Source organism: Solanum tuberosum, unplaced genomic scaffold, assembly GCF_000226075.1.
Source record: "Solanum tuberosum cultivar DM 1-3 516 R44 unplaced genomic scaffold, SolTub_3.0 scf00245, whole genome shotgun sequence".
Classification (NCBI taxonomy): domain Eukaryota; kingdom Viridiplantae; phylum Streptophyta; class Magnoliopsida; order Solanales; family Solanaceae; genus Solanum; species Solanum tuberosum.
In genome coordinates, this window is record NW_006239167.1 from 586,150 (window position 1) to 598,195 (window position 12,046).

General features: G+C 31.3%; 1 protein-coding gene across 1 annotated transcript; it reads right to left on the reverse strand.

Annotated features, from left to right (window-relative positions):
• Positions 1-1,006: 1,006 nt before the first annotated feature.
• Positions 1,007-3,445, reverse strand: LOC107062566 (uncharacterized). Its single transcript, XM_015313353.1, has 5 exons — positions 3,341-3,445; positions 3,167-3,245; positions 2,333-2,479; positions 1,131-1,313; positions 1,007-1,038 (listed from the first exon to the last, which is right to left on the reverse strand). Exons 2-5 carry the CDS (start codon positions 3,234-3,236, stop codon positions 1,007-1,009), a joined length of 432 nt encoding a protein of 143 aa, XP_015168839.1. The 5' UTR covers positions 3,237-3,245; positions 3,341-3,445.
• Positions 3,446-12,046: the final 8,601 nt, after the last annotated feature.

Consider the following 12,046-nt stretch of genomic DNA (forward strand, 5'->3'; position numbering starts at 1 on the left):
GTGAATCCTAGTCCTTCTCCCACACATTCAACTCGAGATAGTGAATAGGCTAAGGCGAAGGTTGTATTTAAAGCGGCAACTCGATGTTCGAGAGAAACCAAATCGATTCGGGGTAAGTTGCTCGAGAGAGAATTCACCCCCATAATAGTCTAGCCAACTCACAAATACTCAATAATTTACTATCAAAAGCATGTACTCGACAGTTTAGTTTATCACGTATTCCTATCACATCCCAAAAATCCCGTCTCGCTATCTAGTTTTCGTATATTTTCGCTGTTTGTAGTTGTTAATTAATACAAAAAACCCTCATTGATAATTGACAATTGCGTCACCCCCTTTAGATTTAATATGTTTATATTCAATAATGTCTATAGCTATAACTAGGGGTGTTCACGGGTTGGTTTGGATTGGTTATTGGTTAAAATCAAAACCAAACCAACTTAATCGGTTTTAAAATTATCAAAACCAAACCAAACCAAATATAATATATATTTATCGGTTTGGTTGTTATCGGTTTTGGTTCGGTTTGGTTCGGTTATTCAGTTATTAACCATACGTAAAAATATCTCATCATTTCTTGCAAAACAATATATAACCATACGGTCTCTACTCTCTACAATGTTAAACCAAAATAGGTCAGCCCAAAACTTTGATAATCTTTACAAATTGTTCTAAATATGCTAGAGAAAGTTGTATGCACCGAGTTACAAACAGTATGCTCATTCAAAGTTCCTGCCCCTTTTTTGCTTCAAGATCCTTTTATGGTTTTATTGCATTTGGAAGTATCCACATTAGTAACATTACTAGTTTCAACAAAAACAAAAAAAGTGTCCAGATTAGCAAAGTAAAGGCAGTATTTGCACATAGCAAATAAATTCAACATCAAGTTTAATAACAATTGTTGTCATATAAAGACGATCTACATCTCCTCTCCTTTAATTTCTTTTACTCAAAAGAAAGGAAACATTTATATTTTCTATCTTCCTTTTTCTTCAATTGAATCAACTTAATCAATTCTCAAAGGAGTACCTGGATTTTCTGAAAAAAGAATGATTATATTAGATATTAAAAATAAAAAACATAAAAGTATATAAACAAATTATAATTCAGTAATTAATTGTGTGAAGTACCTTTTTCAAGTATCTCAAGATTTTGAATTTCATCTAAAAGATCTTCAAATTTGTACTCTTTAAAAGTTGCCGTCCTTAACCATTGTTGACTACAAATAAGAGCTTCAGCTGTCTTTGGCGATAAAGAACTTCGATAACAATCAAGAATTCGACCACCTGTGCTAAACGCTGACTCTGATACAACTGTAGAAATAGGAATAGCAAGCACATCTCTCGCAATCTTGGAGACAATTGGATATCTCTCGGATGAAGCTTTCCACCAAGCCAAGATATTAAAATTCTTGCTCTTCTCCAAATCATCCAATAAATATTTATCGAGATCAGACTTAGTATTGACATTATTTTCATTTTCAACAAACTTTTCCCATTGTGATTGCACATCACAATCTTGCATTTCATTATTTTGACTCATCCCACTAGCTTGAAATTTAATATTTTCATCATGAGTCTCAACAACTGAATTTGCATAGTGAGTATACAAGAGAGATAAAGTATTATTCACTTTAGTAGATCTATCTACTCCCTCCACAGGCTTATAAAATATCTTAAAAAGAAACTCCACATACTTGAACTTATATCGAGGATCCAATACAATAGCAACAAATAATAACATATTCATATCATCAAAGTCTCCCTAATATTTAGTAAAAAAAATTTCCATATGCTTAGCCATATTACTCAACAAAGGATCACCAGATCTAGAATATTTGAGAATATAACTTTGAAGATTACAAATCTCATGAAAGAAATAGTTAGAAGTGACATGTAAAGTTCCCGAAAATTTCGAAGTGATCTGATAGAAAATTTCAAGAAACTTAATAAATACTCTTACATTCTGCCAGTTATCTACAGATGGGTGTTCTCTTGTTCCTTTCAAGTTTAGATAATACCTGAAGTACTTATGATCATCTTCATACATTCTTGCAAAGGCTTTTTCAAATTTTTGAGCTGTGTTTAGCATTAAATATGTCGAGTTCCACCTTGTCTCAACATCCAAACTCAAAAGGCCATGAGTGTCTAATTTGACTTTCTCAACATATGACCTAAAGGAATCAGTTCTTGAAGCAGAAGACTTGACATATTTCACAGCAAGCCTTACTCGAGAAATAGACTCGTTTTGTTCACTAAGACCTTCATTCACAATCAAATTTAGAATATGAGCATTACAACTAACATGTAAAAAATTATTTCCAATATAATACCTTTCCAATCATTAATTCTCGCTTTCAAGTGCGTGATTGCAGCACTATTAGCTGTTGCATTATCCAATGTCACTGTGAATAGATTCTCAATCCCCCAATCCAATAAACATGCCTCAATTCCTTTGGCTATCGTCTCACCTTTATGATCTGGAATATGAAAAAAATTTAGAATTTTCTTTTGCAAATTCCATTCCTCATTTATCCAGTGAGCAGTAATGACCATATAGGTCAAATTTTGAATTGATGTCCAAGTATCACTTGTAAGACACACACGCTGATCTTTAATAAGCCTTTTAAGCTTATTTTTCTCCTCTTGATAAATCTGCAAACATTGTCTAGCAACGGTGATGCGAGAAGGTAACTCATAATTAGGCAAAATGAGTGTCATTAATCTTTTAAACCCTTCCCCCTCTACAACTTTAAATGGTTGTTCATCAAGAATAACAAACTCAGCAATGGCCTTCTTAACCTCAACAACATTATAAACAATCTTTTCCAAAGTCCCTTGTCCCCCTTCTTTGATAGGTTTAAGCTTTAGGGTTGGCTGTGATATATCAATGATTCTGTAAGGGGATTTGGCACAATTACTGTTTATATGTGTCCATAGATTAGAAGTCCCATACTTACTAGGGCAAGAAAGTACTTTAGAGCAATAATTGCATTTTCCCTTTTGTTCACCTTTCTTATCAAGAAATTTTTCAAAGTGGTTCCAAATTTGTGATGTTTCCCTACCACTCCCTCCATGGCTAGGATCTTGACCAGAAACAGTAGTTCTTTTTTGTTTTTTAGGAGGATTGCACATAGTAGAACTTGTAGAAGTTTTAAGAGTGTTACCATGTGCTCGAACTATTGCTGGCGTGGGTGTAATTTCTTTTTCAGCCACCTTTGATCCTTCAACTTCCATTGTTTCAATCTGAAAAAAGAAATCAAAAATTTAAAGATTAAAATCAAGAAATTTGATTTACTAGTAGACAACCTATTAATAAAATTTAACAATGAATACTTTACCTATGACAAATGGTTGAAGAGATGTAGAAAATTAATTTGCAAGTTGCAATAGAAAACAAATCTCAAAGAGTTGATGAAAAGTGCCGCTGCACTTTTTCACCTCAAAAGAACGTGTTACAATAGTACTTCATTGAATTTGACCTAAAAATAAAAAAGCTACGATCCTTGTAGTTGTATTTAATTGAAGAGCAACTTTCACATATAGCAAACAAAAAAATCATATTTGTATGCTATATCAAAGTTTGTATAATTGCGCTCCATAGCAAACATATTATATTATATAATTTGTCGGTTTGGTTTGGTTATTTTTGTGATTTTTTTTTAACAAATCCATAACCAAACCAAATATTATCAGTTTTTAAAAATGTAAGACCAAACCAAACCAAAACCAAATGAAAATCGGTTTATTTAATCGGTTTGGTTTGGTTTTTCGGTTTGGATCGATTTTTACCCAAACCATGAACACCCCTAGCTATAACTAATTAGAACTAAATTTTATTTTTCTATTAATTCTCAAAATCACTCCCTTGAGACTCGACCCCAACCCTTGGTTGGGTTACTTTACTGTTGTACGATCGTAGACAATCGAATTGGAAGTTGAGTCTTCATTACGCAAACATCAAACGCACACTTATTAAAGTATTAAAATGAATACTTCAAATTACAAAAGATATGCACAGTTATTAAAATGTAATTATTACTTTTTTTCACTTTTTTTCCTTTGGCAGTTACACACACTTATCCCTATCCAACCACCCCCAATACAAATACCCCTCCCAAAACATTACTCCCTACCCCCACCCCCGCACATCCACTCCAACACACAACACGCACTTATTACAAAAGATATGCACACTAATTAAAAATGAATTTATTACTCTTTTGTTTCCATTTTTTTCCTTTGACAGTTACAGACACCTCTCCTACCCAACCATCCCAATAAAAATACCCCTCCCAAGACATTACTCCCTACCCCATCACCCCCGCACATCCCCCAACACACAACACACACGACATTGATCCCTATATAATGCTAGCACTAGCATGCACATAATTATCGCCATACAAATTTCTTCTCTTCCAAGTTTTTTCTTTTAGCATCTTTCTTCTAGCATTACAAGGTTTGTTTTGATCTTCTTGTTGTATTTCATAGCAATTGTTCTTCTTGTTGTATTTCATAGCAAAAAAAATTAAGTTTTGCTGTTTTTCTTCTAACATTGCAAGGTTTGTTTTGTTCTTCTGATTGTATTTCAAAGCAAAAATATTAAATTCTGTTGTTTTTCTTCTAGAATTACAAGGCTTGTTTTGTTCTTCTGATTGTATTTCATAACTAAAAAATTAAGTTATGTTATTTTTCTTCTAGCATTACAAGGTTTGTTTTGTTCTTCTAGTTGTATTTTATAGATAAAAAATTAAGTTTTGTTGTTTTTCTTTTAACATTACAAAGTTTGTTTTGTTCTTCTAGTTGTATTTCATAGCTAAAAACTTAAGTTCTGTTATTTTTCTTCTAACATTACGAGATTTATTTTGTTCTTCTGATTGTATTTCATAGGAAATTCTATTGTTTTTCTTCTAGTATTACAAGATTTATTTTGATCTTCTGGTTGTATTTCATAGCAAAAATATTAAGTTCTATTGTTTTTCTTCTAGCATTACAAGGTTTGTTTTATTCTTCTTCTACACTTATAGATCAATGGGAATGGAAAGGGGATGCAGACGCAGTCAATTACTACACATATTCTGTTTCTTATTTGATATGTATTGTTTCTGCAGATGGTTACATTTAGGAGCGTTAAAAGGGAATTGCATCAGTTACGTGTTGATGTTGATCATGTAGATTTGCTTAATCGAAAACTTGATGCAGCCAATGCCAACAAAGGGTTTATTATCGATCAGATTTGCAGATTTGATATGTACTACATTTCGTCTACAAAAGACATGGAAAAATTAGTGCTCTTCTCTCAAATCAGATCAGATTTGCATTGCATTATATCCCCAATAATTTCGCCCCCAATATTTCAAACTATTGTGGTAATGATGCATTTGAATGGGTTTGTTTTTCAGGATTATGATTTTAATATTTTCGAACCTTTTTTGGTTAGTCAATAGCAAAAAAAGAGTATAGCATTAGTTTCTTAATTTCATCTAAAATTGTATATATAAGACTCATCCTATCGGGGCTAACCTATATAGGCTTTAAAATTAAGGGGTCAGATCGGGCTAGCACATTTTTTGTGAGGGCTAAAAAATAATTGGCCTAACACACAAGTATGTGAGTTACAGATTTTGCCCGGTCAATCATCTTTTATTATGTGATCTCTTCCAATTATTCACCATGGCGATTATATGGTCAGGTCGTGCACAAAATTCATTTTGAGCAAAAATGAATCGCGACAAAATGGCGATTCGGCTAGAGATTATCCTAGATTTTTACCATTTCATATTTCCTTATTTTCTTGTTAAAACTATGTCTAATTGTTATTTGTTTTCCTTATTTATTTATTATTTGTTTTACTTTTATATTTGTTTTAATCTATGTTTAAACCACTTTTCTTCTTTCTTATTTTGTTTATTTACATGTTTAACCTTCTTACCTTATTCTTAATTAATTGATATTCAATTGAAGAAATTTTAAAAATCAAAATATCATAAAATTAACTTATTGCATACAACATATGATGATTGACTACACAAAAAAGTTTTTAAAATATTAAAATTCTAATCGTGAAAAATAAATTCATTCATGTTCATCATCGCCATAACAATATCAAATATTTTGAGCGACATTATTAGAACAATAATGCGATACAAATTTGACCTGATATGAGAGATGATAAAGTTCTTCATATCTTTTCTAGATAAAATGTAGTGGATATCACATCCACAAAATTGATTGATAATAATGCATTTATTAGCGTTGACTTCTGCAAAAATTTTATTTAGCAAATCGAGATGAGTGACAGCAAGACGTAACTAATGTAACTCTCGATTTATGTTTCTAAATGCGGCTATCTACAGAAACAAAAGATACTGAAGAAGAAACTAATATAAAAATATAAATGTCAAATAAGTTAAAAGAAGTCCTAATTTATTTTCTCCAACACCTTAAACAAAGAACTTATTAATCTAATATTAATGATAGGATGGTTGGGATAATAAGGAAATTGTAACTATTTTTATTAAGTAGAAATTGACCTTAATCTTTTGTAAAGCAGTGACTAGCAGTGAAGACCAAAGTCATTAAAGTAATGAGGAAAAAAAATCATAAAAATTAACTTTATCATCCTTACATTGATCTCTTCCAATTATTTATCCTTCTTGAAATTAGTCTAACCCAAAAAGGCTTAGCATTAATTTTTTAGTTTAATCATTAGAAAAAAAAGTTAAGCAATTTGAAGATTGATTTGATCAATGAAATAGAACACTATTTATAAATAAAATAAGTTTAATGAAAAATAACAAGAAGAAGAACTTAACATTAGTTTCTTAATTTTATCATAAAAAAAAAACTTAAAGATTGATTTCATCGCTGAAACAAGACACTAAATATAGATAAAAAGATTAATGTAAAAGAACAACAATAATAACTGAGCGTTAGTTTCTTAGTTTCATCATCATATAAAAAAGGTAATTTGAAGGCTGATTTCATCAATGAAACAAACATAAGATGTAGATGTCAATAAGACTGGGCACCGGATCGGGTTGTACCGGTACCAATCCCGTACCGTTTCGATACCATTCCGCTTCGGTAGTATTCGGGACGGAACGGGACACCGTGAGCCGGTACACGGGATGAAACTGTATTACGATTTGATACCGATGTACCGGTACCGGTTTATTCCAGTTCCGTTCCAACCCGGTCCGATTTCGATTAATTTTTATATATATATATATTCAATGGCTGAAAAGTCCTCCTAGGGGTCAGCAAAGGCTGAAAAGCCTGCTGCCCCTGCCCCCTGCCCCTGTTCCATCCCCAGTCCCCACTCTCCACTAACCAATGGCAAGCAGCCAACTGCCAAGCACTGTCCTAGCCCCCCATTCTCCAAACGGATTTATTTCCGAATTCCAACGAGCAACGACTATAATTCTATATTTTCCAATTCGAAGTTTTCAACACATAAATCATAATCACAAATTCAAAAAACTATATATACTCCCTCTCTTTATATTTTTAATTACAATTTATATATTTACAGTATTTAACAATTAAGAATCATCAATTTCTCTCAATTCTCAATCTTTCTCAAAGTTTCATACTTTCAATATTCAAGTTTCAAATTTCAATCATATTATTTTGTAATTGTGAAGATTTCAACAATCATTTGGTGAATTTTGGAGTATGAATCTTCTTCAAACTTCAAGTTTCGACATCAATTTTTCAATTTTCGATTATAATCGTTTGTTCTTTACACAAACGTTTTGTAACTTCGTTCCACTCTCTAATCTTATATTTATTTTTTGTATTTATTATTTGTAAGTTGTTCTTGTTATATTTTATTTGTTCTTGTTAAATTTTTATTTCATAATTTATAATTTTATATCATAGAGTCTTCTAAAAAAAGTAGAGGGAAGAAAGGTATTGTACACGGAGTAAAAAATATGCTTACAAAAAGTAAGAAGGGTTCTAGTTCTTCTAAATCTAATTTTTCTCTTGTTAGGAATACTGATGAATTTACTCATGTGAATGAAACTAGTTTTTCTCGTCCCGGTCCTATAGAAATTAATTCGGATACTCCTATAATTCCCGAAGAGGTTTATGAAAGACATTATGGTAATTATCAAGAAAATGAAGAAGTAGAAATTGATGAAGAAGATTTAGATGATACACCGACTAGTCCCGACCTCAATAGTACTGAAGTTTCACCTCAGGAGGACAATTCTTCGATTGGAACTAGTCGTCCCCCTATTGTTCCAACTAGAGGTAAGACCAAGGTACAACGTGTTTTAAAATCACATGTATGGAAATTTTGTTATTTAAATGAAGAAAAAACTTTTAGTATATGTAATATTTGTAAACAACATTTTTAAATATACATCTGGTGGGAGTGGAGGTTCAACGGGGGGAGTTAAAAAACAATTTAATTAATAAGCATAGTAAAGAGTGGTTTGCATATATATCTTCTCTTGATGTTTGTGAAAATTCTAACATTGAAACATCGGTTAGAGGGTCAAATATGGTTCAAGGTGAATTAAATACTTCGAACCCAAGTGGTCCTCTTACACATCGAACCTATAATAAGGATCGTGATCGTGAAAATTTTGCTAAAATGGTTGTTGTTTGTGGTTTACCTTTTAGTTTTGGGGAACAACCGAGTTTTATTGTATATATTCGTGATACATATAATCCTAGTTTTAAAAGGTTTATCAAGAAGCATGGTAAAAAGAGATATTTTTGAATTTCAAGAAAAACATTGTCAATATTTGCGTGCCTATTTTGAAATAATAGATTGTAGAGTTGCTATTACCACTGATATGGGTCGTAGTCCTAATGGTTTTGATTATTTAACTGTTACTGTGCATTGGACTGATTATAATTGGAATTTACAAAAAAAAATTATTGGTTATAAAATTTGTCAAAAGAAAAAAACTGGAATGTATATTGCTACTATTGTGTTGGAAATTTTAGATTTTTTTTATCTTTGTGATAAAGTCATTAGTATTACTTTAGATAATGCTTCTACTAATTTAAATGCTATTAATATGCTAGAACCTAGACTTTGTCCTATTAGTAAATATGTTTTTCATGTTAGATGTGCTGCACATATATTAAATTTGGTTGTTAGTGACGGTGTGAAATTATTTGAAAATAGTTGTGATAAAGTTGATAATGCTTGTTTTTATATTTTTCATATGAATAGTAGTAGTAGAATTAATCAATTTAAAGAGCTTTGTAATACATGTAAACTTCCGTTTAGAAAAGTTTCGAAGCATGTAAAAACTAGATAGAATTCCTTTTATGAAATGCTTGAAGTTGCTTATACATATAAAGAGCCTATTACTATGCAATTTAATAGTCATAATGCTTATCCTGAATTTAAACTTAATGATAGTGATTGGGATGAAGTAAATGAACTTAGAATATTTTTGAAATCGCTTTATGATGCTACTAAAAATTTTTCTGGAATGTATTATCCTACTATTTCTGAAATTTTAATACATATATGTGAGATTTCATATATCTTTGCTGAATATAAAACAAATGAATTATTTACCATTGCTATTGAAGTTATGATTACAAAATTTAAGAAATATTTTTTTCCTATCCCTCAAATTTATTTAACTGCAATTCTTTTCAACCCCGAATATAAAGAATATGGTGCAAAAGCTTTAGTTGAATGCATTTATCAAAATTTAGATATTAAACCAGAAGAAACACCTGATTTGGTAACATGTCAAAATAGTATAAAATTACTTGCTAAAGAAATGTATGATAAATATTGTTCCTTAGATAATGTTGAAAATCCTCAAATGTCTATGCCTCAAGTAGGTGCCCATGGTAGAGTGAAACATAAACTTGGTCTTGACTCTTCTAATAAATGTGAATTTGTTAAATATCTTGAACAGGGTTCAGATAATATTACAAACGATGAAGGTATACCACAATTATTGAACTGGTGGAGGGCTCGTGGAACTCAATTTCCAAAACTTAGTAGGATGGTGAAGGACGTGCTTGCAATTCAAGGATCATCAGTTACTTCGGAGGCTGCTTTTAGCGCGGCAAGATTTCAAATTGGAGACCACAGATATTCGTTAGCAGAAGACAGTTTGGAGATATCGGTGTTGTTTAGAGATTGGATAAATGCTGAGCGGAGAAATCAAAGACTTCCAAAGTTGGATAGTCAATTTGAACTTTTCATAGATTCAGCCATTGGATGTGGTAGTGACGATGGCATGGAACTTCAAGATCGTCAACGAGCTTTACCAAGACCAGTAGTTGATTACGGTCAATTTATAGCTGAGTTAGAGAAAGGATTTACGGGACTATACAACTATTAGTATTACATTTGAGGCTTAGTTGAAACAGAACCTTTCCTAGAAGGTGGCTGCGTAAACTATGCACTCTACTAATAGTTGTAAAATTGTAATTTGTAATACAAATTTAAATAAATTGGAATATTGGATTGATATTTTTAATTTGTGACTTTGTGTCATTGTTTTTCCTTATTTTATTTAATTTTTAAAATTACAAACTTAAGTTATTTAAATTACAAGTTATAAATATAACTTATAAGTTATAACATATTAATAAGTAATAACTTATAACTTTCAAAAGATTCAAATCTTGAAAACTTAAGCTCAAAAATATTTTTTTAAAAAAAAAACTTTATTAAACTTAACTTACATACTTCAAAAGATTCAAATATTTAAAACTAAACTCATAAACATTTTTTTTTTAAAAAAACTTTATTAAACTTAACTTGCAAACTTAATAAGTAAAAATTAAAAAAAATATCTTTAAAATAAACTTAAGTAAAACTACATTATAAATTTCAAAACTATTAATTTAAACTTAGAAAAATAAAAAAACATTAATATTTTTGTATTTCAAAAAACTAAAATATCTAAAAAAATTTTATCTTTTTTTGAAATAGCTAGATGTGTCGTTCTGTTTATCCCATCCCGTTCCATTCCGGTCCGTTCTGGTTCCATCCCGGTATATAGTGGGACGGGACGGAACCGTGTATTCGTACCGGTAATTCCGGTCCGATTCATCCCGGTACCGATCAACAAACCGGTCAACCCATCCCGTTCCGGTCCGGTACCGGTTCATTCCGGTCCGGTGATTCCGTTCCGGTCCGGCGCCCAGTCTTAGATGTGAAACAACAACAAAATGTGACTTCAATTTCTTCTAAAGCAATGACTAACAGTGAGAACTAAAGTCATTAAATTTGGTTGCAACCTCTTTTAGAAGAGTGACTAAAAGAGAGCAGTGAGGAACAAAGTCATTAAATGACTTCAACCTCTTTTCATTGATAATTAGGAAGTAGAGTACTAACTAAGAGAGCAAGTAATAATGAGGAAGAAAAATCATAAAAATTGACTTCATCCCTTTCACATTGATCTCCTTCAACTATTCACCTTTCTAGAAATTAATCTAGTGAAATGGGTTTAGCATTAGTTTCTTGATTTTATCATTATAGAAAAAAATAAAATTGAAGACTGATTTCATTAATAAAACAGAACACTAGATATAAATGTGAAACAACAATGACAAACAATAGTAAAACTTGAAATTTTTGCTATAAAAAATAACAAGAAGAAGGAGAAAATGAACCTTTATAATGCTAGAAGAAGTTGGTAAAAGAAAAACATGATTTGTTTTTTTAAAAATTTGCTAGAAAATAAATGTGGATGAATGAGTATGTATGTGCATAACATTATATAGAGATAGAGAAGATGATCAGCCGCGTGTGTTGTGTGTTGGGGTGGGTAGGTGTGGGTTGAGTAGGGATATGTGTGTAATGTGTTGGGGTATTTCTATTAGGGGGTTGGGTAGGTAGGGGTATTTCTATTGGGGTGGTTGGGTAGGGAATGTGTTGGGGTATTTCTATTAGGGGGTTGGGTGTGTTGGGATATTTCTATTGGGGTGGTTGGGTAGAGAGATGTGTGTTCACGTGAGTTAGATAATGACTTGTGACCGTCCATTATCAGTGTAGTGGAAGAAAAAATGAAGAGATTAGAGATTATTATTATTTTTAATTAATT

Excerpts from the sequence above, each read along its gene's own strand:
- LOC107062566 (XM_015313353.1), bottom strand. The coding sequence starts at position 3,236 with ATGGAAGTTGAAGGATCAAAGGTGGCTGAAAAAGAAATTACACCCACG. Across the intron at positions 1,314-2,332 it reads GAGAATTAATGATTGGAAAG|TTGTATCAGAGTCAGCGTTT; the intron begins GTATTATATTGG and ends CTATTTCTACAG. Across the intron at positions 1,039-1,130 it reads TCTTGAGATACTTGAAAAAG|AAAATCCAGGTACTCCTTTG; the intron begins GTACTTCACACA and ends TTCTTTTTTCAG.